At 38.0% G+C, this 24,102-nt stretch overlaps 1 protein-coding gene across 5 annotated transcripts in view; it reads left to right on the plus strand.

Annotated features, from left to right (window-relative positions):
• PLCH1 (phospholipase C eta 1) overlaps nt 1-24,102 on the plus strand; it is a 209,383-nt gene that overhangs the window by 116,399 nt on the left and 68,882 nt on the right. For all 5 annotated transcript variants that reach the window (XM_075268765.1, XM_075268767.1, XM_075268764.1 and 2 more), the window contains 5 exons: nt 1,675-1,821; nt 5,202-5,445; nt 12,681-12,810; nt 19,718-19,888; nt 23,146-23,239. In XM_075268765.1, coding sequence (XP_075124866.1) covers nt 1,675-1,821; nt 5,202-5,445; nt 12,681-12,810; nt 19,718-19,888; nt 23,146-23,239 — 786 coding nt within the window. The remainder of the gene's footprint in view (nt 1-1,674; nt 1,822-5,201; nt 5,446-12,680; nt 12,811-19,717; nt 19,889-23,145; nt 23,240-24,102) is intronic.

Raw genomic sequence — 24,102 nt, forward strand, 5'->3', positions numbered from 1 at the left:
ATGCAAATCATAGGGAGAAGGTTTTCTTGTGAGACTGAAGAGGAAATTTGTCAAACAATGAAGTTGTGATTAAAGTAGCGCCAATAATTGTGTCTGGTGAATCTCTACACTAGGTAATTAATGGTGACCTCTGACTATGAGAAGTGGAGGGCTGCCATTATTCTCTTGGCATCATCTTTAAGAAACATTTCCCCTTAATAAAACTAATCCTTAAAAGATAAGTCCCTAATCCGTGGTGAATTGTATCTATATTCTATTCATTTTTAGTAATAGATTCTCCCTGATAACCATTTATAGGCATATAGATATATATATAGTTGTACAGAATTACATCTCCATCCTCACTGCTTTCTCTGTCTTCATTTTCTTTGTCAGTATTCACTGTCATTCTGGCATTGTTTTCATGAGTCTGAATGAACACATTTTGAACAGTTTACTCTAAGTTCCATATTACTGCAACATGCCTATTACTCAAAACAAAAAGTGGAAAGTCCCAACCCCCTGAAAATAAGGGGTGTAGATAAAATATTAACTTTTTTTGTTACCAAAGTTAAAGGGATAAACAGATAAACACACCAAGCCCCTCATAAAATTGTGCACAAGGTGATTAAAACTATGTTCCCACCTGATCCAATGGGTATGTATCCTGCATAAATACCCAGTATGCCGCCACATACTAGAGCTGAGGGGGAGCGGGTTGACAATTTAGCTCTTCAAACAATCCACCTCTGATGAACAGTTGTAGTTATTTCAACTTTGAAACGCATCAGGTGTAGATTTCGATAGATTTCTCCCTATGTTAGAGATAGGGCTCTCTCTCTCACGCTGGGAGGAGCCCTAGGAGTATCTGAAGGGATTTAGTTAATGCTAGTCTGAGGAGGTTAGGTGATATTCTTGGACATTCAGACAGAGCTCAATACAACAATAGCCTGTTTGTTCTGAGGCTGCAGACCCACGGGTAGGGCTGAATAATAGAGCCTATTTGAGTTAACAGCATTTAGGTGAAAAAACAAAGGTTTTTTTTTTTTTGAGAGGTATGTGGATTACCTGCGACAATTTGACCACTCTACTCCACTCCCATAAATGTTTTAAGTATCCTTTAGGACCTGATGTGACATTGAGAGGGCTTAACAGTCCCAGTCCATTCCTACCACTATTGGAATGAATGTATAGTCGCATAAAGCCAATATTGAGTCTGGGGGGTACTTTATTATTTATTCATGCTTTCACCCAATCTCAAGTAGACCAAGACTCGGGTCATATAGGTTGTAGCCCTGGGTATTTATGCAGGATTCATACCCATTAGATCAGGTGTGAACATAGTTTTAACCACCTTGTGCACAATTTTATGAGGGGCTTGGCGTGTTTATCTGTTTATCCTTTTAACTTTGGTAACAAATAAAGTTAATATTTGATCTCTACCCCTTATTTTCAGTGGGTTGGGACTTGGCACTTTTTGTTTTGTGTTTTGTCTAACAATAGGGGATACAGTTTTTTCATATTGATTAAGTTTATCAACATGCCTATTTATAATATAGTAGAACTCCAAAATATCTATGGTCTTGTACACCCACTAGTTCCATGAACCTTATTGGTGGTGGGCCCAGATTTTTCAATATTATCTTTGTTTTTCCTGCCTGTCCAGTTAAATTGTATGTCATCTTTTTGTTGCAGTTGAAAGATGTATGAGTGTAATGCAGTCTGGGACACAGATGATCAAACTGAAGAGTGGAACAAAGGGTTTGGTTCGCCTGTTCTACCTGGATGAACATCGTACGTGCATTAGATGGAGACCCTCCAGGAAAAGCGAGAAAGCTAAAAGTAAGTTTCTTTCTGGTTCAATTGAAAACTAACTCGTAGAATGAAAAGTAACTGTGCTAAATATCCAGTATGAGACCAAAGCACTGTCATTTTTTATTATAGTCCAAATTATCTGATGTGATATGAAGAAGTTTGTGTCAAATATTGTCTTTTTCAATGGTACAAATAGCTGAAATGTGACATAAAAAATACTCAATACAGAAAAATTAGAAAATGTGTTTTCACAGTTTTTTTTATTCAGATTTATTATCTCTTACGCTCACCTGATAAGAAACCAGTATATAATATTTCTACTGCTAGCATACGCCTATATAAGCTATAGTCTTTCATCATTATTATTATTTTTATTATTATTATTTATTTATTTATTTATTTATTTATTTATATATATAGCACCATTAATTCCATGGTGCTTTACATTTGGGGGTTACAGTCAATACACAAAATATACAGGTAGATATAATACTAACAGTGACTGACTGGCACAGTGGGGTAGAGGGCCCTGCCCGCGAGGGCTTACAATCTATGGGGGAAGGGGTAGAGACAGAAGGAGAGGGGGGAGACTGTACAGATGGCAGTGCGGTGATAGTGTTATTGGGGGTTGTAGGCCTTCCTGAATAGATGAGTCTTCAGGGCCTTCTTGAATCCTGTGATTGTTGGGGTCAGTCTTGTGTGTCTTGGTAAGGAGTCCCAGAGTATGGGGGATGCACGAGAGAAATCTTGGAGACGGTTGTATGAGGAGTGGATGAGAGAAGAGTGGAGTAGGAGGTCGTTGGAGGATCTGAGGTTACATCATTACTATTCAATATTACGCAGCACACCAAACATGCAGTTTAGAACATAGCTAAAAAGTGCTTAATTTTCTATACAATGTACAGTACCGTGCTGGTTATGCAGGGAAGAGACTATGGTGCTCATCTAAACATCATGGTGCCAGTTTGTGCCAACCAGTATGATATTGATGACGTATGATAAAGATAGATTGTCAGTGTTAGAGAAATCTGTGTTGTGCTGTTTCTTTGTGATTACTCCTACAAATGAATGATTAAATTCACGGCTGGTTTATACCCATTGGGAATGTATCTAACACTGTCCATTCAGTACTGTCAACTCCAAACTCTATAGTGACACGTATATTTGACTAGGAGCATGGTAATGACTGCCAAAATAATACAAGTATTGAGACATGCCTATGTCAGGCTTCAATAGTTATATAGGGATTTTACCATAGACTGCAATACAGTAGTATTGCAGTGTATGGTACAAACAATTGAATGATAGCAGGTTCAAGACCCTAAGTCGGTGAAAAAAGGAAATAAAAAAATAAACAACTTTGTGGTAAAATGTGCACAGCTGACCCATTGTGTTTTCCAATACCGTGGCGGTTTTGGTAATCGCAGCATGTTAATTATACTTATGGCAATTTCCCTATACAGTAGTGTAATTGAACCAGAGAGTCCATACAGGTAACCTCTGCAAACTTTCTTTGCAAAGTGCTGCAGGAAAAACGGCGATGAGGTGCCACCACGGTTTTTCCTGCAGCGTTTTTTTGCTGCGAGAAGCTACGTGTGGCCTAAGCCTTAAGCATATTGTGCTTTCTAATATGAGATGTGTTCTTAATTTAATTTTAACATTTCTTTCTCTTAATTCTTGAATTAAGCGGTTGTTTTCAGATATACATTGGATTTGACCTAATTTTCCAGATTTTCCAGATCTTTTCCAGAAGTGAATTATACACTTATTAGTATATTTCTTTCTCCTAAGAAGTGTGACGCTTTTTCTCCGACATTTTCTTGATAATTCATATGAATTACAACACTATAAAATTAAATGTCCCTAGAGTATGTCATTATCTAAAAATAAGGTACCCTTTCTTAAATAAAGAATGATAAGTCTGACTTTGATGTTCAGACTGCGCTCTATAATTACATTTCAGAGTTAAACCAACGGGAACAGCAAGCGCGCGTCACACGCCTTAACTTTTCCATGTCAGTCATTTACAATTAAATTTGCTTTATTTCTTTTACATTTTCATCTTGTGTCTTTAAGAGAATATGGGATTTTCCTTTTACTATAGAACTGAACCTAATTCAATACAGATCAATAATAAAACATCCTGTCAGTCAGTATTAGGGCATTGTCTATACCTGATCCTATTGATCCACTCATGTCACTGTGACCGTACATGTATTTACTGTGAGCGATCAACATCATAGCACAGACATAAATTATACGGTCAGTCCACAGGTGGATTAGTCTTATTCCTATTAGGATAATCTATGTTTGCTAATGATTATTGTACATTAAACTAAAAAAGAGACTGGAGATTAAATATTGACAAACCCCGAGAACAGGGTATGATGTGAGGCTCTGCAAGGCTTCCAGACCCTTGTGGTTCTTGTATACTTCATTTGTAAAGGGGAGCATTTTATCTATTAGGGAACTGTATGGTGATCAAAATGGCAGGCAATATCCTGTCTAATGGAGAAAATAAATAATGTTTCCCTGAGTAAAGTCTGGATGAGCTGAAGCCAAACCTTATCGAAGAGACCCAGTACACAGACCTCTGGCCTCCATGGTACTAGATAGGCTATCAGCTCTGACAGCAACCCGGCCACCTCCCACAAAATAATACAATAAGTACATAATCCTATATAACATGCTAAAGTTACAGTCTCTCATTCTTATTTTTATGGTATAACTTTCATTTATGGTACAACTCCTTCAAAGGGTTTATCTGGGACTGTGATATTGACTGTTGTGGCTTCCACTACTCACTAAGCACAGTGCCATACATTTTAAAGTGACTATACTTGGTGTTTCAGTTCAGACCCATTGATTTGAATGGGGCTGAGTAGCAGAAGGACCATGTGACCAACAGACATAATGTTGCTGGCCTGGGAAGAGGAAGTGGAGTTCAATATCATCGTCCTGGATAACCCTACTAACTCTGTGTTTATGGAGAGGACATGAAGCTCTGCATCAGGAAAACGGAGCTCTGCACTGTCTAGAGATACATTACATGATGTTAAAAGATGGGCATTGACTATAAATACTCAGGCGTCTGCACTGCACATGTGCCGGTGCTATATTTACCGCACCTCACTTCATTCTGCTTTCCATTACTATAATATGCCATAAGATAACACAGCAGGCTAACTCCTATTACTTGTGACGCATTAAGACGTACTCCACTTCCACACGGCCTGCGTTGCAATATCCTGTGTTCCGGTGGTCCTGCAAGTGCACATTTTCTTCAGATAAACAATCAAACTTGTACAATGAATGAGCGCAGGCAAAATGCTTCTTATTTTCTGAACAACGCATAGCTATCCCCTGAGCTTTTCATCCAAAGCCTAATTTTGTCTTTCTCATTTCAGTCATAATTGATTCAATTTACAAAGTCACGGAGGGGAGGCAGTCAGAAATCTTTCATCGCCATGCAGAGGGAAACTTTGACCCTACTTGTTGCTTCACCATTTACCATGGTAACCATATGGAGTCTTTGGATCTGATAACATCCAACCCAGAGGAAGCCCGGACATGGATTACAGGGTTAAAGTATTTAATGGCTGGAATAAGTGATGAAGATTCTCTGGCTAAAAGGCAACGGACTCATGATCAATATCCTTTATTAATATCTGATATTCTGTGTTTACTTGGGTAATAATCGTGATGGCTTAATATCTGCTACTTGATATGGATACACTGTAGTATATACTGTATAGAGCAGCGTTTCCCAAACTGTGCTCCGCGAAGCACCAAGTGCTCCCCGAACCATCCACAGGCGCTCCGTGATATGGCGATAATAAACGGTTAACAATAAAAATAGTTGAATGTTAAGGGTTGCAAAATTAAAATACTGGTTCACGTGCACTCCCAAATGTAAAGCACCATGGAATTAATGGTGCTATATAAATTAATAATAATAATAATAATAATAATAATAATATAATAATAATATTCTACTGAAAATTAAAGAAAACTTCCGGGTTATAGATCCATACTCTATGTTGAAAAAACCAGCTTGCTTAACATCTCAGCAGTATGAGTGCCTGATAGATTTCACATCGGATTCTGCGATAAAAGGACGATTTTTGGTGTCAATTCAAAGACTAATTTAAAATTTTGTCAGATAAAGCGAAAATTATTCTTCTTTCTTTTGCAACACCATACTTATGTGAGGCTGCATTCTTTGCCTATGTGGCCACTAAAACAAAATATAGATCTCGACTGAATGCAGAACCTGACATTCGAATGCAGTTATCCCAAATTGAACCAGATATTGCTAAACTGTGCAAATCAAAGCAGCCTTATTCTTCACATTAAAATGAAGACATTACGTTTTTTACGATTTAAGAAATAGGATCTGTGTTTTCAGGATTTTTGTTTTTCGTTATATGTAGTTAAGTTCCTTATTTTTTAACTGTGACTGAAAAAGAAAAATTTTTGAATAAAGTTAATAGAAAATGTAATATCTAATATCAATTCGTTAAAAATCCCCACCCCATCGTTAAAGGGGCTCTATCATCGGATTTTAGTGATTTGAGATACACATATCTTTAAAAAGGCTATTCATGTCCTGCTAATCGTTTTGGAAAAGACCACCCTGTTTTAATGTATTACCGTAAAAATGTATATGTAAATGAGTCCTACCGTGCACCATGGGTGTTCCGTGCACCCCCCACGCCATCCTTTGTTCACGCCCTCCTCTCAGTTGTTCTCTGTAAGACCTCCTCCTCTTCCTTGTGATTCACCGCCTCCAACTGTCTTTATTCCAGGCGGTTTTCATCGAAATCTTGCACATGCGCAGTAGCGCTCCCTCCGGCGCCACTTTTGTGTGGAGAACGGCGCGACCGAACTGCACATGCATAGCACGCTCACATCATTCTCAGGGGAACTGAGCTTACTGACCACCCCACCACCACCACTACCAAAAAAAATAAAAATACCCCCAGTATGTTCCCATCCATCTCTTCCCCCAGTATAATGCTTCCCTTCCATCTGTGCCCCTAGTTTCATGTCCCCTCTCCATCTCTGCCCCAAGTATAATGTTCTGCTCTATCTTTGCCCCAGTATAATGTTCCCATCCATGCCCCCCCCCCCCAAACCAAAATAAATCACTCTGGTGCCCAAAATCTAATCATAGGCTGCTTGACAACTGTTTCGTAATTGCGTCAATCAAAAAACAAAGCAGAGTTTTGCAGCAGCAGAGGCCTGCTGATACTTACCTTTAAATGTACTCACTGTGAAGCCATAATGACTTCACTTCCGGGTTTACAGAGGGACTGAGCTACGCTCATTTAGACATGTATACATGTGTTAGAGTGCGGCGCTTCAAAACAGAGCCTATTGATTTCAATGGGAAGCACACGTATATCGGCATATACGCGCACTTCCTATTGAAATCAATGGGCTCTGTTTTGAAGCGCCGCGCTCGGACACGTGTATACATATTTAAATGAGCGGCGTGCTTACGCCGTGTGAAGGGGCCCTAAGACCGAATCTGTCTCAAAATCTGTCTTTCTACTCTTCCATTCATTTCAGTGGGAGTGAGTGGCATAAGTTTTCCTCTAGCTGACTTTTTTCAGCTAGAGTGAAAAAAAACAAAGTATCAGGACCTATCTTCAGGGGATTCTGCCTTGCATAGCCCATTAAAATGAATGACAGGCAAAAAAAATCACGATGTGCTCTAGATAACAAAGCTATTCCTCGGGTACACCAAACAACTCATTTTGGTGAGTGCATTTTCTTGGCAGCAAATTTGACACAAAAAAAGGATGTTCACGATGTCACTAACCACCCCTAGAACATCGCATATGTAGTTTAGAAGCAATTTTGGTTGTGGGGGGCCCACTTTAAAGGGCTCTTAAAATCCTATTAATATTATAAATGTGAAAGTTTGTGAGTTTGGATGTTTGTGGGTTTGTGTGTTTGGATGTTTGGATGTTTTTTCCTCAATCACACAAAACCCGCTTGACCGATTTGGCTGAAAGTTTCCACAAACATAGTTAATACACCCGATTGCGCAATAGGCTACTTTTCGTCACAACAGCGCACATTCGTTTGTGCCAGGACCCCCACAAAACCCAAACTCACACCACCATCTCTGCAATCTCACACACTTTGGACCATAGCAAGCCCCAAAATTCCTATTGCCCTCTACAGCCTCGCCCCTAACCCCACACAATCACATACACATATACTTTACCACTTTGCCCCTCACCTTACCGATACTCCAGGAGGCTCTCTTTAACGCTCCGGAGCAGCCATGTTTGCCGACCCCCACCGCTATGACAATCCGCGACACCACCCACCCATGTCAATACCCCTAGGAAGTCTAATAAATGCAAAAAAAAGTTTTAAAAAAAGTAAAAAAAAATATAAAAACAAATAAAAAGGATTAAAAATTCAAATCACCCCCCTTTCCCTAGAACACATATAAAAGTAGTTAAAAACTGTGAAACACATACATGTTAGGTATCCCCGCGTCCGAAATCGCCCGCTCTACAAAGCTATACAAATATTTTTCCTGTTCGGTAAACGCCGTAGCGGGAAAAATGCTCAAAAGTGCCAAACCGCCGTTTTTTCACTCTTTTTTGATTCTGATAAAAATTTGAATAAAAAGTGATCAAAGCAATAACATTTCCCGAAAATGGTAAAACTAAAAAGTACACCCAACCCTGCAAAAAAAAAAACGCCCTATACATCCCCGTACACGGACGTATAAAAAAGTTACGGCTGTCAGAATATGACGACTTTTAAAAAAAAAAAAAAAAGTTTTAACACAGTTTTGGATTTTTTTAAGGGGTCAAAATGTAAATAAAACCATATAAATTTGGTATCCCCGGTATCGTTACGAAACACAGAATACAGGGGACATGTCATTTTGGTTGCACAGTGAACACCGTAAAACCAAAGCCCCTAAGAAAGTCACAGAAATGCATTTTTTTGTCAAGTCCACCCCATTCAGAATTTTTTCTCTGCTTCCCAGTACATTATATAGAATAAATAATGGTGGCATCATGAAGAAAAATTTGTCCCAAGAAAAATTAAGTCCTCATATGACTCTGGGAGCGGAGAAATAAAAAAGTTATGGGGTTTAGAAGGAGGGGAGTCAAAAATTAAAAACCAAAATCAAAAAATGCCATCGACGGGAAAGGGTTAACTTCAAATACCTCTGTCCCAAAGTCACTATGTAAAGTTTCTCACAACACCGTATATATAGCAGCTGAAATACAAAGTAACTTCAACACAAAATGTATTCTCAGAATTACAGCAAAACAAGATACAAAGTTACATTTCATATCCCATACCTTATACACAGTACGAAAACCTTACCCGTGCCTGTATTTACCCACTTCTACAATCACCGCAGACGAAGTCGCGGGTACCAGCTAGTGTAATATAAAAGTAAACTTGCAAATATCGAGTTGCTGGTTGTCTTCTTTTGTTTCAAGTTGTTTATCAATCTGTTCTGCCCCTATAGGTTTTTATGTAACTTGACAAGTTGGGTAAAATACTGAATAGCAATATTGACTAGTAATGGTGTGATGTTGGAGCAGAGCTTACACTACTCCAGAGATAGCTTTTCAGAATACAAGTAGGGCAATAGTCCATATGGGAACTGTTATGGTCACTCCACAGAAACAGATATGACTGAGAAACAATACAAGGGCTTATGAAGTGGCGGTTTCTTGATTTTCGGAAGATGTACTTTTAAGACATTTCAATCATTCTTGAAGGCCATGTTGTATTTCCTTACATTATATTATTGCATTTTTTATTTTATATCTAGTACAGTCGTATCTCCTTGTGAGTCCTAAGTGAGCACATCATTCACGTAAATGAAATGGTCATAAAAATAATATGCTTCCTCTATATCTGCAGTTGCTGCATATTTTATTTAGTTTAATAATGAATATACATTAATAATCCTATATATTCTATCACTGTGAGAATAAAGTGAGCAGCTGGAAGTCTGCTGCGAAAATCGAGCCCATTGCTGTTCCAGCTGGCAGGGAAACTTGACAAGAGCCACAGAGGAATAGGCTGAGGGAGACAGGGGTGGAAGACGGCTGCTATTGTGCAGATAAAGTGCAATACTGGGACAACAGGAGCACAGAGGGGTGGAGATTGCCTCACATTCTAAATTTGGAATTTTTTCATTTTTACGTTGTTGTTTATACTGATTTTATACAGTGTGGGATATTCTTTAAGCTCTGTGACACTAGACTGAGACATATACAGGTTTTGGTACCTCCAGCTAACCGTATATACATATGGCCTCTTTACCCTCACTAAATGAGCTTGGAAACACAGGAGCTGTAGTTCTCCACTGGGACAAATTTTACTTCCCTCAAGATGCAATAATGGAAAAGATAAACTGGAATGAACTAGAAGCCTTGTGGTTGACACAGATAAAATCCATTGGAATGTATATTAACGTGTTTGTTAAAATTTGCATGCCAGGCATTTTAGAATTCTCCCAGTGGACTCATAAATGCTATTAATTCAGTGGAGGAAGCCTTGTTAATGAAACATTTATAAGCCTTTGCTGGAGACCTCAGAATATCTGAATGCAATAGTAGAGATGACAGCACATTCTATTTGGGTACAGCTCTGAAGACGCTTTGCTCTTCTCACCTTAAAGTGCTGGTATTGTTCTAATGATCTGTTTCTTCTGCTCATTCATGACGTTCTCGGGAAGGTTGGAAGCCAAAAACACTCTCGAAAAACAAAATATAGGTTTGTCTGGGTTTGTCTAGTACAACAAAATTATTTTCATTTATAGGCTCTCTCTTTATTGTATAACAATTGCAAACAGAATCAAGTTTTATACAACAGTTATAAGGTAGACCTAGTTCATGGGATCGCAAACTATGGCAACGAACGACAAACTTCCACTGTCACAAGGGACGCACTACTCACCTCTGAAAGACCTGTCCTCTTACTCACAAGTTAATACTGTCTAAGCTGTCCTACACTCCTACAAGCATTTTAGGCACAACTACGTTCCACATTTTGAAGAGTTGTGCATGATACAGCTTCTAGAGAACACTAGAACACTGACTGTGTAATAACCTGCACTAGTTACAGTGACATGAGCGTATCACACAATATACAATGTAATGCAAGTCATTCACAAACCATGATATAATAATAAACCTTCTGTGAACGCTGTGCTCCTGCCATAACTATGTGCACAATAGGAAACGGGATTTAACCCTTCCCAGGCAACAAGCCATATGTTGAAGGTATGTGTCTGCACCACCTTGCACAGCCATGATGGCACAGATGGCACTGTCCAATAAAATATTATGTTTCTCAACTCTCTTCTCCAGTCTTCAATAACAAATCTCAAACCTAGCTGCTTGATTCCAGTTTAAGAGAATCTGTCACCATAGTTTACAGCACAAACTGGATACAACACTAAATAGATCTCTTAGGCCTGATATGGCTGGTGTACTTACTTTAAAATTCCATGTCACAATGTATTTCCTACATCATTTGTTTAGTTTGAACCTTTATGAGTCTTGCAAGAGAGTGGGAGAACTCCTGATTCTAGTATATTCAGGAAGTAAACTCGATCTCTTCCCCTGTAGCATAATTTATATGCTTCTTTTAGTGTTCTGCCACCTAATAATAATAATAATTTTTATTTATATAGCGCCAACATATTCTGCAGCACTGTACAATTTATAGGGTTTAAGTACAGACAAAAAGATACATTACATAGAATTGATCACTTCACACAATGGGACTGAAGGCCCTGCTCACAAGAGCTTACAATCTATGAGTTAGAGGGGGTGACAAAAGAGGTAGCAGGGGCGGCATTGCTTATACAGTGGTCAGACAATTTTGTAATATAGGTGACTGTCATTACACAAACATAAAACTATATGAGCCGTCACCAGTCGTGTCCTTTAACATGCGGATTGTGCTTGGACATATAAAGTTGGTCCGAAACTGCATCATATTATGTGGGGTAATGTGGAAGCGGGAACAGATATTTTTAGGGATTCTAATTATGGTACAGAAGGGTTTACATTAGGAATTGTGATAGGCCTGTCTGAAAAGATGTGTCTTTAGTTTGTGCTTGAAGCTGTAGTAATTTGGAGTTAATCTGATTGTCCGGGGTAGAGCATTCCAGAGAAGTGGTGCAACTCGGGAGAAGTCTTGTATACGAGCGTGGGAAGTTCTGATAATAGAGGATGTAAGTCTTAAGTCATTGAGTGAATGGATAGCATGGGTTCGGCGGTAAACAGAGATGAGGGAGGAAATGTAGGGAGGTGCAGTATTATGGAGAGCCTTGTGGATGAGAGTGATAACTTTATATTTTACTAGCAGCTACCTGCGACTTTGTCTGCGGGTTGGCGGTGGCGCCGAACCGCTTATATTTCTTGTCCCTTGTCCCCTTGGGGTTGAACTTAAAATAAGTTTATATTACTATGTTATTTACATTGTGGTTTCCAGCCCATTGGTTAAAATTAGTATAAAGTGGCCAAAGCGTAAGATCTTAGTTTGGGTGATGAGAACCTATACAGATTTTAAACCTTTTCATTTGGAGAAGTATATGTTATATTTCAACATTATTATCTATGTACATTTAAGGCACCAGTGACCTGAGAACTCTCACAGAGAATCTTACTGGAGGGCATGAAGATGTGGTCGGTTATTTATGAAACTGCCTTAGGGTAGGTTCATATGTGATGGGAAACAATACACCAAAAACATGTGTGAATGTACTCTTAGATCTGATGTGGCCAATGAAGAGAGATTTAAAAATTGACATAAGTTTTGGAAATGTTGAGCTTTGATATATTTCGTAGTTTTATCTCTCCTTAATGGATTCATACATGGGTAAAACAGACATTTGAAGAAGCCGACAAGAATGGAGATGGCTTACTGAACATAGAAGAAATCTACCAGCTCATGCATAAGCTCAATGTGAATTTACCTCGCAGGAAAGTCCGACAGATGTTCCAGGTTAGTTAAGCTTCCTTATATTACTTGTAAACCCAATTATTTGTTGAGCTTGTTTTCCATACATTAATGTGATTTATGAACAAAGGATTACTTGGATAAGGGTATTTTGCCATATTGAAAACGTTTTTTTTATTGAAAAACATGTTCACATTGTAACAGCATAAAACACTGTGTTTCTCCATAATGGGACCAGGATCATAGCTTATAATGGTTATAATCAGGAAAAGATATGTAAGCAGTTTAGATAATGTTTCCCTCTATGGAAACAATAATTTTGTCTATTAAGACAACAATTTTCGCAGCTACAGATGGCTGTGTGTAAACACACCTTTAGTTAGTTATAATGGTTTGCCAGCAGGAGTAATCTGCTATATTACTGTTTATATACAAAAGCCAAGGTTGACTATGTGCAAGTTTAAAACAAGATCCATCACATAGAACACTGGCCTGACAGTCAATTTCTGTCGTGAAGCAGTGCGTAAAAATTGTGTTATCATATAAAGTAAATTACTGATTAAAAAGCTATTTTCCATTAGGACTCGAGCAATTCCTCTGAATATGAAAATTTGCTGCCTATTGAGGAAAAAAATAAATGATTTTACTAGTATTAAGAAAACCTGTGGGATAGAGGCTGTTAATACCAGTTCTCTTTCACATTGTAAGGGTAGGTTCACACTTCTTAGGATGAGGGCAATGGACATTAACCATAAAATGCAGAACAAGAGTCCAAGTTCTTCAAGTCCAATCTGTAATCCTATCTGTGATCCCAATAATAGCCTGCTCCCTGGTATGTGTTGGGTATGCCGCTTCGATGGTGGAAATGCATGAGAAAATTCAACAAGTCAATGGCATTCTTGATGTGGAGAACATTTCTGGAAATTTACTTTTTTTGAGGACCCAAAGAACTATAAAACTTAACTTTTAATATAAATTATAATAATAAATATTTAAGATGATTAAAGAACATCAACAATTTAAGTGCACAAAACAAACTGTGCTCTAGATAAGAGGAGTGGTCTTACCCACCCGCACCTACTGAGTGATGTTGGAGATTCAACTGGACTTGAAGATGAAGGATTGATGTAATTATACCCTATCTCTTACCTATGTCCCACAATGACTCCTGTCCTAAGAACTCATTTCATGTCCCAACAAGGTGGAGGAGCAATCCTCAGGGGATTTCTAAGTATGAGCCCAGTGGAGAGTGAAAGCCCTTCAAGCTGCTCAACCATATGTTTCCATAGCTTGCTATTTGTAGGGCTATAGAGGTGAATGCTCCACCCTGAGTGCAGGGGAGCCTTTGTGTCAGCAGTGGTTCTGCAACATGAAACGTGTTGGGTGAAGAAAATAAGGGAAACTGATCTAATTTGATAGGGAGATACTGGGAGAACTCTGGGGACTGTCCTTGTTAGGAAATGAGTCATTGTGGCATATAGGTGAGAGATAGGGTATAATTACCCCAGCCCTTCATCTGCAAGTCCCATTGAGTCCCCAACATCTCTCAGTAGGTCCGGGCAAGACCATTACTCTTATCTAGAGCACGGTTTGTTATGTGCACTTGAATTGGTGATGTTCTTTGACCGTCTTAAATATTTATTATTATGATTTATATTAAAAGTTAATTTTTATAGTACTTTGAGTCCTCTGTTTGTGACAGTGAATTGTTTGATCGTGAAGTTGGTTTGATAACGTTATAATTGCATGCTTTGACGGTACCACAAGGCAGCAGAAAAGTTAATAAAGAAGTGCTGTGTGTCACAGCTTTCCTTCCTCCGTTACTCATATACTCCATAGTTCTAGATATCATTATTAGAAATGTCTGACGTGTCCATTGATACAGAGGATCAGACTGTCTTTGCCAGAGAATTCTATATTCCCTTCTGAGATTTATGTTTTTTGCTACTTCTTCATGTAGAGCAAACATAATCCATTTGATCTAGAGACAGACACCTAATGGCACTGCGATAGCGGTCTGACAGGCACTCTATACACTAGCTGCCTAACCCAAAGGACCAAGCCAGACACCAAGGGAATTTGTCTGCAATGTAAAAAGCATCAAAACATGTCACTGATATAACAATCACAGTAACCATCTCAAAATGCTCTGAAAGACATTCAAGTATTTATAACCTACAATTCATAAATTCAGTGATATTTGTATCGTGTTTGCTCTGTAATGTAGTGTGAGTTGTATTTGTTTTTAGAGTAAGGAAATACTTATGAAAGATTAATGTTTTACCATTTTACATCAATAAGTTCAATTCTTAGTGTTAGAGGACAGAAAGTAAATTTCATGTTTTATCCTTAAGGCCAGGGCCCCATGTTGCGATATAGCTACAGCGTTTTACAGTGCCTGCAAATTGGAAGGGATTCTGGCTAATCCCATTCACACATTTCAGAGAAATATCCGCATTGGAAATGCTGTGACTTTAAAAACTGTTACGTTTTTGTAAATCATAGTATATCAATTATACCTACGGAAACACTGGCGCTTTCCATATAGGTATAATAGGGACAAAAAAGTTCTGCGAAAAAAATCATGGAGCCTTAGCCTTAAGAGCTTTCCCCACAAATCTAATTGTATCAAATTAGTAGCTAATTATAAGTTAAAGTTTTTATAAACATAAATTATTAAGAGTGTACAAACATGGTATAACTAAAAAGTACATCTGGCCCTGCAAAAAAGGTGTTTTATGCATCCCTGTATCTGGAAAAAATGTAAAAAAAAAAAGTTGTTTGTCAGAATATGGCTACTACAAGTTTTTTTTTTGTTTTTTTTTTGCACCGTTTTGGATTTTTTTTAAGGGATTAAAATGTCAAATAAAAAAAAAATAAAAAATATTATATATATATATATATATATATATATATATATATATATATATATATATATATATATATATATATATATAAATTTGGAATCCCCTGAATCTTACCAACCCATAGAACACAGACAACTTGTTATTTTGGCTGCACAGTAAATACCATGAAAACAGAGCCCGTAAAGCATCCTACAAAAGCAGTTTTTCTCCAATTCCACCCCATTCTGATTTTTTTGCCAGCGTTCCAGTAAATCTTACAGAATATCATATGGTACCATTATGGAGTACAATTTGTCCCGCAAACATTAAGTCCTTATATGGCTCTTGAACAGAGAGTTTAAAAAAAATGGGATTTAGAAGGCAGGGAGTCAAAATCGAAAACCAAACATGCCTGTGACGGGGGGTGTGTGTGTGTGTGTGTGTGTGTGTGTTAAATTATAGCACCAATAATTCCATGGTGCTTTACATTTGGGGGTTTACATACAATACACAAAATATACAGGTAGATATGGGTATATTTGTTGAAAACCCAAAAACTTCCAGCCACTTAAAATCACTTCTAAACCATAGTTAGAGGCCCTGAAAACCGAATACACAATTAACAGATGAAACCTTCCTGTTATCTTGTGTGAAAAGAGTGTACGTATGCATTGATAAGTGGCAGCCTAAAAGGGTACAAACTGAAATCACGAAGGAGACTGATAATGAATAAGCGCTTTAGATATAGTTTTATAGTGTTTATTGATTTCAGCTTTGTAGCCCATATACAGGTTCTTTTTTTAGAATTACTATACTAAGAGTCAGTTTTTGTGTAAAATCATAAGTTAAACTAACTCGGTGACTAAAAGGAAGATTACTTTGGTTAAACTACATTTCAGGAAGGCAGTCAGACGGCTGGCCTGTCCTCAAGACCTACATAAAAAAAGTATATATTAGAAAACCTCTGTCGAATGTTTGGTAAATCCCGAGTAAATCCTCTTAGGCAGATGCTTGAAGCAGACACAATGATGACATGAGTACTATGAATGTGTCTCTAAGGACAGTCTAAAGCAGCCACAAGACATGTTTTATTGGCACACAAGTTTGTTGTGTTTCTTTACAGAACTGCTCTAATTTACTAGTTTTGTAGCTATGTAATAAACCAAGTAATTATTGGTAACATTGTCCTTAAGAAACCTGAAATTACAGCACAAATGTATCATACACATTATGTCTCGAGGACGTTTTTAATCGAATGCAATAAAACTCTTTTGATGCAGGAAGTTTCTCGGAGGCTGTTCTACTTTATCATTGTTAGAGGTTGGCTATAATTGGTCCTATAGTTGTTTTTTTTGTAAGTGTCTGACATAATGACATTGGAAGGTTACTGACAAAATGATATTCCAAAAGCCAAGTTGTCAGACTTCGGTGAACTGGAACAGAGTGAATTGAGGGCACTAACTGGAGTTTCTACATATGATAGTGCTAAACTCCTTTTATGAGATATAATAATGGCCTGGTACTGTTCATAAACTTCATTCATGTAGGTAACCACACATCAGTGGTTAAACTCAACTCAGTATTGTGTTAGAAGTGCCCAGACGTAGTGATTCCAATGGTAACTCTGGATTTCTCCCAGCTGCTATGCTCACAGCACATATTGTCCACACCAGGATTAAGTACCTACACAAGTTTGCTGTGCAAACAACAGTATAAAAACATCCATATTTAATTCCACCACCATTGTACGCACCATACCAAACCTTACAGACATTAGCCATAAAGTATGGATTTTTTTGCAAAGGAACATGCTTACATACTGTAAACTTTAGCTGGGCCATCCTCATACCAAGTCATTTTATAGTGTAGTAGAAAAACTCAAGAGACGGGTAATAGAATCAGACTAAATATCACAATTTGTCACATTACAGAGAGTATTAAATATAATGTATACTTTAAAGGAGTATTCCAGTAATGACAACATTATTACATTATTATCATGAGATTAAGGGTGCATGCTGCCACTCCATTTGATTTTGTGGCACTGATAGTCAAGTAATGGAGGCAGTTTTTCTTCAGCAGTCTGATGGTATGTTCACACTGCGGAAATGAACTACTACTCAGATCACTTTACCATTTCTGTCCCTCTGGCTTTCTGCCAGAAAAAGAAATGTGAGTGGTGAGAAAATATGAGCTAAAAACTGAAATAGTTTATGTAATTTTACCCACCATATTGTAGTACAGAAGTGCATTCCCTTTCTTCTGCTTTTGGTTGAATATGTTGAGATATGCAGGTCATGAGATGACCAGCTTTTCAAAGCAACATTATTTCATCATAATCTAACATAAGATTTCTGTTCTCTGTCTCTCCATATGCCACCAAATCCTCAGTGGTTATGTTGTTAGTTGTGGCCTGTTAGAGGTTTTTCATTAGAAATGGAAAAAAAAAAACCCTTATAAAAATGTAGACACATCTGTCGTTAATAAAGATGTCCAGATAATTAAGGCTAGCCATATACATTAGATCAAGATTACAATTTTTCTGCAAAGTGATTGGAGGGAAAAAAAGGATTCAATAGTTTCTTCTGAAGAAAAGATGCCGCAAATATGTCTGACACTTGCCTAACCCTCTATTCAGCTAATACAGTCAGATTGATTGAGCGGTGAATGGAATCTGTAGTATATGTTATATGACGTATATTTTTTTAAAAAATGCCGAACATTTCACAGACAGAATTAAAATAATTTAAGGGTTAAGCTTCTATATTAAAGTTGGAGGCAGATAAACCCAAGATCCACCATTATGAATAGGTAATGTTCACAATTCTCCTCTGTCTCTCCCCACACAGCACAGAATTTCTGTCATTCCCCAAATGTGTCTTACAGTCACTTACCGTATATACTCGAGTATAAGCCGACTTTTTCAGCACATTTTTCATGCTGAAAAAGCTCCCCTTTGGCTTATACACGAGTCAGGGTTATTAATTTAGTTTCAGTAACTCCATGTGCCTAACATTAATAACAGTTAACCCCATCATGTCCCTCATATTAACCCCTGTGTGCCCCATATAAGGGGGCATTCACACGGAGTAACGCCGGGCGTGTATCACAGCCGTACACGCCGGCGTTATGGCAGACTGCCGAACACTTCCCATTGACTTCAAAGGGAGCGCTCGTAAACGCCACTGTTACGAGCGCTCCCATTGAAGTGAATGGGAAGTGTTCGGCAGTCTGCCGTAACGCCGGCGTGTACGGCTGTGATACACGCCCGGCGTTACTCCGTGGGAATGCCCCCTAAGGGTTACTAATATGTGAGACACATGAGGGTACTAATGAAGGACCTTAATTATGAAGATACCTAATTATTACCTCCATATGTCCCACATATCAGTAACTCTTATGTGAGGCACATAGGGGGTTAATGTGAGGGACATAATGGGGTTAACTGCTATTACTATGATCCCCATGGAGTTACTAAGCTGTAATGCACATGACCAGACTTTTTATCTGCAATGGTGGATTTCCCCCCCTCGGCTTATACTCGAGTCAATAAGTTTTCCCAGTTTTTTGTGGTAAAATTAGGGGTCTCTGCTTATATTCAGGTCGGCTTATACGGTATATACGGTATCTTCCACATTCTGTTCACTAATACAGTCAGTAGGTTTAAGGATGGATAACTGAACGGTGAATGTATAGGGTATTGGTTATATGACCAGTATGTCTGATAAGTTTTAATGTTATAACTCTGTGATCAATATGGTTGTGGGTAATCAAAGTGATTTTCATCAAAGTTATTAATATGGTTTCATATCTATGAGATATATACATATATATATTCCAGTTTAACTAATGCATTTAGTTTGATATTTTGTGCATTGAGATAGAGCCAGAACTTATAATACCACACTTCATTATACATGTTGTGGGGTTTTATCAGACATTAGGCTTCACTTTAATTAGTTATTAACGGTCTGACAAAGGTCATCATTAGCTGTCACTTGCTGGTAATGATGGATTACACTAAGAAAGGATTATGGTGATGAGTTGATACACATGACAGTTGATAAGCATAGTCTTACTGCACTGACTTCACATTTCTTTTCCAGGAAGCAGACACGGATGAGAATCAGGGCACATTAACCTTTGAGGAGTTCTCCGTGTTCTACAAGATGATGTCACTACGGAGAGATCTATACCTGCTGCTCTTGAGTTACAGTGATAAAAAAGATCATTTAACAGTGGATGAACTTGCCCAGTTTCTAAAAGTGGAACAAAAGGTATGACCATGATTTGTGGTATGGTTTTATGTTATGTAACTCTAGATTTGTCATAGTTGATGGGTAATTCCCTAGGATTGTGCAATAATTTCCCATGATTCTGTTTAAATGAAGACATCTGTCCAACGTTCAGGGCTGTCTGAGAGAGACCACATGCTCGTAATTTGAGGGACATCTACTGTTGCATTAGGTTCACTAGAGGGGTACAATATCTCTAAGCCAACCAACATCTTTAAGCCAAGTGGTTGCTTGTTTTTTTGAGGGTACAATATCTGATAGATATGTGTGTAAGCTAGTCATCTAATAAAGGAATACTAAACCGAGAAATGAATTATAAATATAATCATGAAATATAGTTGCCCTTGCCGTTTGTCACTCTGTAGCATTTTATGCAAGATCATAACAGGCTTTCAGAAATCCTGCAGAGGAAAGAGGGGTTATTATTCTGCATTTTCATCTAGTAACCAGTCACAGGAGGCAGGGCTGTGGAGGAAAGCTGCTACTGTTGCCAGTTGTCTTGCAGCCTGTTACAGGATTGTGAGGAAACTTAGGGGGTGCATGGATGAGATCCTGGTATATGGATAGAAGATTTCTTTATATATTTATCAGGTTTAATTGTAATACAAGGCCAAAGTAAGACTAAGGGAAATAATGAAAGGAAGAACCTTCTGATTTCAGCAGAACAGCAGATGAGTGAATGTGTTTATTGGTCACCTGACCAATATGTCAACTGTAGATGTTGGGGGAAAGAACTTGGCTCATGTATGTTGCATTTCACCATGCCTAAACTGAGTGCACATGCTTACAGGGAAGCTAGAAGAGACATTTGTGAAGTGGACCAGATTTTGGCCAACACTTGTGTATAGCTATGTATAAAATGGTAAAGCAGCGACTTGTTTGATGTTGATGTTTGAGAATGCTCTAACACTGTGTGGCCACGTGTGTGGGATTCCCATGTTCTCAGCTACAAACAGTGAACAAATTTTAGCATGTGCTGATATAAACAAAAGATAAGTGTCAGACGAGGAAATGAATGCTGGACAATGTGACAGATTATCATCTGCAGTAATATATACATTCTCTATCACAGAATCAATAATACATGGGACAGTACATTAGGTAAGCTCTTGAAAGGCAACCAAACCACATATTTAAAGAATGGTCTTGCCGCTCCAGTAAACCATAGACAAATGATGTGTATTTCGCTTATTTTTTTTTGTTTTGTAATAATAAGCTGGAGTTGAAATTCCAGACATCTCCCTCAGTTCAGATCTATGTCTCGGTCAATGTGCCATCTGTCTATGAATTGATATCCAGCAATGTCCTGGAAAAATAAATCAGGTCGTAGTGGAGCTTTTTATCAGAGATACTCAGCTACAATATGTTGTTTTGCTTTAACCTTTGTATATTGTTACCAACCAGTGTATCGCATTGGTTAGGAGAGGATAGACAGACACTTGGTGTATGAAAAGAGCCCTAGGAGCCAGACTCCCTGTCCACTTATATCAGGAACAGCAAAACTTCAATATTTCAGGTATCAAAATCATGGGGAATGGATTCCAGTCCAGCACAATTATTTATCTGGAGAAAGCTTAGACACCCCAGATCCTGGACTAGTAAAGACTGAACATTCACAGTTTGGCCATCAGATTAGGCTGATACACATAAACTTACACATCTAGAGTAAGTAGACGGTGCCAACAGTGTGCCCAAGAAGTCGCGGAGGATGAGAATCACCGCCTGTTGTGATGTTCCGAATACTTAGCCGTAAGGGGCACTCATTTCAGGACTAAAGAGGGCATAGACAAAAATATGCAAAAATATGAATGTCTTCATGTTACTCTAAAATCTGTCTGTAATTTAGAGCTTTGTAATGTGTTAGCCAAGTGCTTTTCTTGCAATCCTATAGGCAGTAGGAAGCTGCTTCTAGTGGATGGTGGGCCTTCTTAATCCCTGCAACTACAAAGGTTATACACATAGTATGTCCACTGTGTCATATCTATTCTGATCTTCAGTTTCAGGAATGAGGAAGGAAATCTGAGAGGAGCTCCAATCCTGGATTTATCCTTTCCCAATTCATATATCTCCCACTTGCTTTGGCAATGCTGATGTGTATTTGGTACTGTCAACAAACCTTATTTTGAGATTGAATATATAGATAGAGGTCTAGATCAGTACCCGGCATAGGCACTATACAATGCACAGAACCTTCTGCAGAAACCCAGCGGACCCCATTATAACCGCTTTTTAAGCAAGTTAGGGTTCCAGTTTTTGGGTCCCCAATTGGACCCGAAGAACGGAAACTGAAGCGCAGATGTGAACCTATCCTAATAAATGTTGTAATATTAATTTCTTAATGAATGTTGGGTCCTTTCTGTGAAACCCTGTGCTGAAATCCACTTTCTGTCCCTTATTTATTCTTTACTCTGTTTCTCAATCGGTAGCTGAATTTTGTACACTGCTTTTGACTAGGTGTTCTTTCTAGTGGATGCATGTATTAATTCAGGAAAAATAAATTATATATTGAGCATTTTAACAACTATAACATTGGTTCTGATGTCCTTTGAAAGAGGAGGTTCTCAATTCATCACAGTTCTACCTTCCAGATATATCACCAGTTAAAAACTCATTCTGGATTGGAGTACTATATCTCTGGATATAGCATCTACAATGAGCCCTATGTATTGGGGAGGTACACTTATTGAGCCAACTTATACTAAACATAATCAAATACCAACATAGCAATGTTAAAGAGTGAGGAAGCGTTAAAGGAACTATTAGTATCTTTTTTTTTTATTTTTTTTTTTATATAGGTGGCCTATTTAATTCATGGTAAGTAGGGATCCACACTTATCCTTGTTGACTTTAATGGTTTGTGCTTCCCTGCCAGAAACAGCCATTACAGTCAATTGGTTATGATTATTTTGATAAATCCTTGTAACAATTGTTCTCGGTATACGGTATTATTTTCAGTGAGAGGCACTATGACCATGATCTATGTACTTCTCTGTCTGAACCTCCATGTTTTTAGTCTCTGCTCGATGTCCTTTGTAGATGAGACGTAGGATCCTTTGGAGTGCTCCTTAAATTCAATATTTATAACTTTTGTGCTGACAGTTTATTTACGGTTCACTGCGTTTCAAGCTTTATCAAAGGGATTTCTGCCATAGCCCTGGGTCCAGACTTTCCACTGAATTAACACTCCGTGTACTATAGAGGAGAATAACTCACAACAGTGCTGTCATTTCTCCAAACAGATGAATAATGTGACAACAGAATACTGTCTTGACATTATACAGAAGTTTGAAGTTTCGGAAGAAAACAAGGAACAAAAGGTGCTGGGAATAGAAGGTAAAATCTACATCTTATTTATTAAACTGGATTGTGTGCTAGGAACAGTTGTAATAATGGATGTTTGTTGGGCTTGGACTGTCCATTGCAGTGATCCTTCAGGTTACAATATAAATTGGTACTGGGGTGACCTTTGTAAGATGAAGCCATTGTAACTTGAAAGGCAATTGCTTTCAGAGACCCCAAAATGTCACAAAAAATATTAAAAAAAAAAAAAAAAAAAAAATGAAAAAAACAAATCATCAGTTAACTAATATAGTTGTAGCAGATCCTTACAAATACATGGCAGAAATAGCTGCTGGGTGTTGAGTCACTTATGTGATGATGAAAGGAGCTTTTTAAGGATTCTGAAATGTATGTAAAGTGCACCCTAAAAAATAAAGTTGGAGTCTCTCTCACTTTTTGTCTAAAGGGGCTCATCCTGCTACAGGTAAAGAGAAATACAGAACTGCAGTACTGTACTATACTGTAGAGAGGTACTAGTCAGCCGGTCAGTGCATGCACTTCACTGATACAGGGGTTTTGCCAGAGAAATTATCATTCTGATTTCATGGAATCTCTAGTCAAGTGTTGTATATTTAGTCAGAAAAGATAATTTTATATTGAAAATAGTCTAATATAGTGGTAACACATGGAATCTGATGGACACCGTTAACTATAATGGGTCTGTTGGGTTTCCATTGTTTTAAAACTGAACCTGGCACAGAAAAAAGTCCTTCTTGCAGCACTTTTTCCTCTGCCGACATTGAGACGAAGTCTCCAACAGACAGCTATTCATCTGACTGGCCACTATATAAATACATTTCATTTACAGTGAACACTAAATTTGAATTGTATAGCTATTCAAAAGTTTCCCTGGGAAA

The sequence above is a fragment of the Leptodactylus fuscus genome, chromosome 3, assembly GCF_031893055.1.
Source record: "Leptodactylus fuscus isolate aLepFus1 chromosome 3, aLepFus1.hap2, whole genome shotgun sequence".
Lineage (NCBI taxonomy): Eukaryota > Metazoa > Chordata > Amphibia > Anura > Leptodactylidae > Leptodactylus > Leptodactylus fuscus.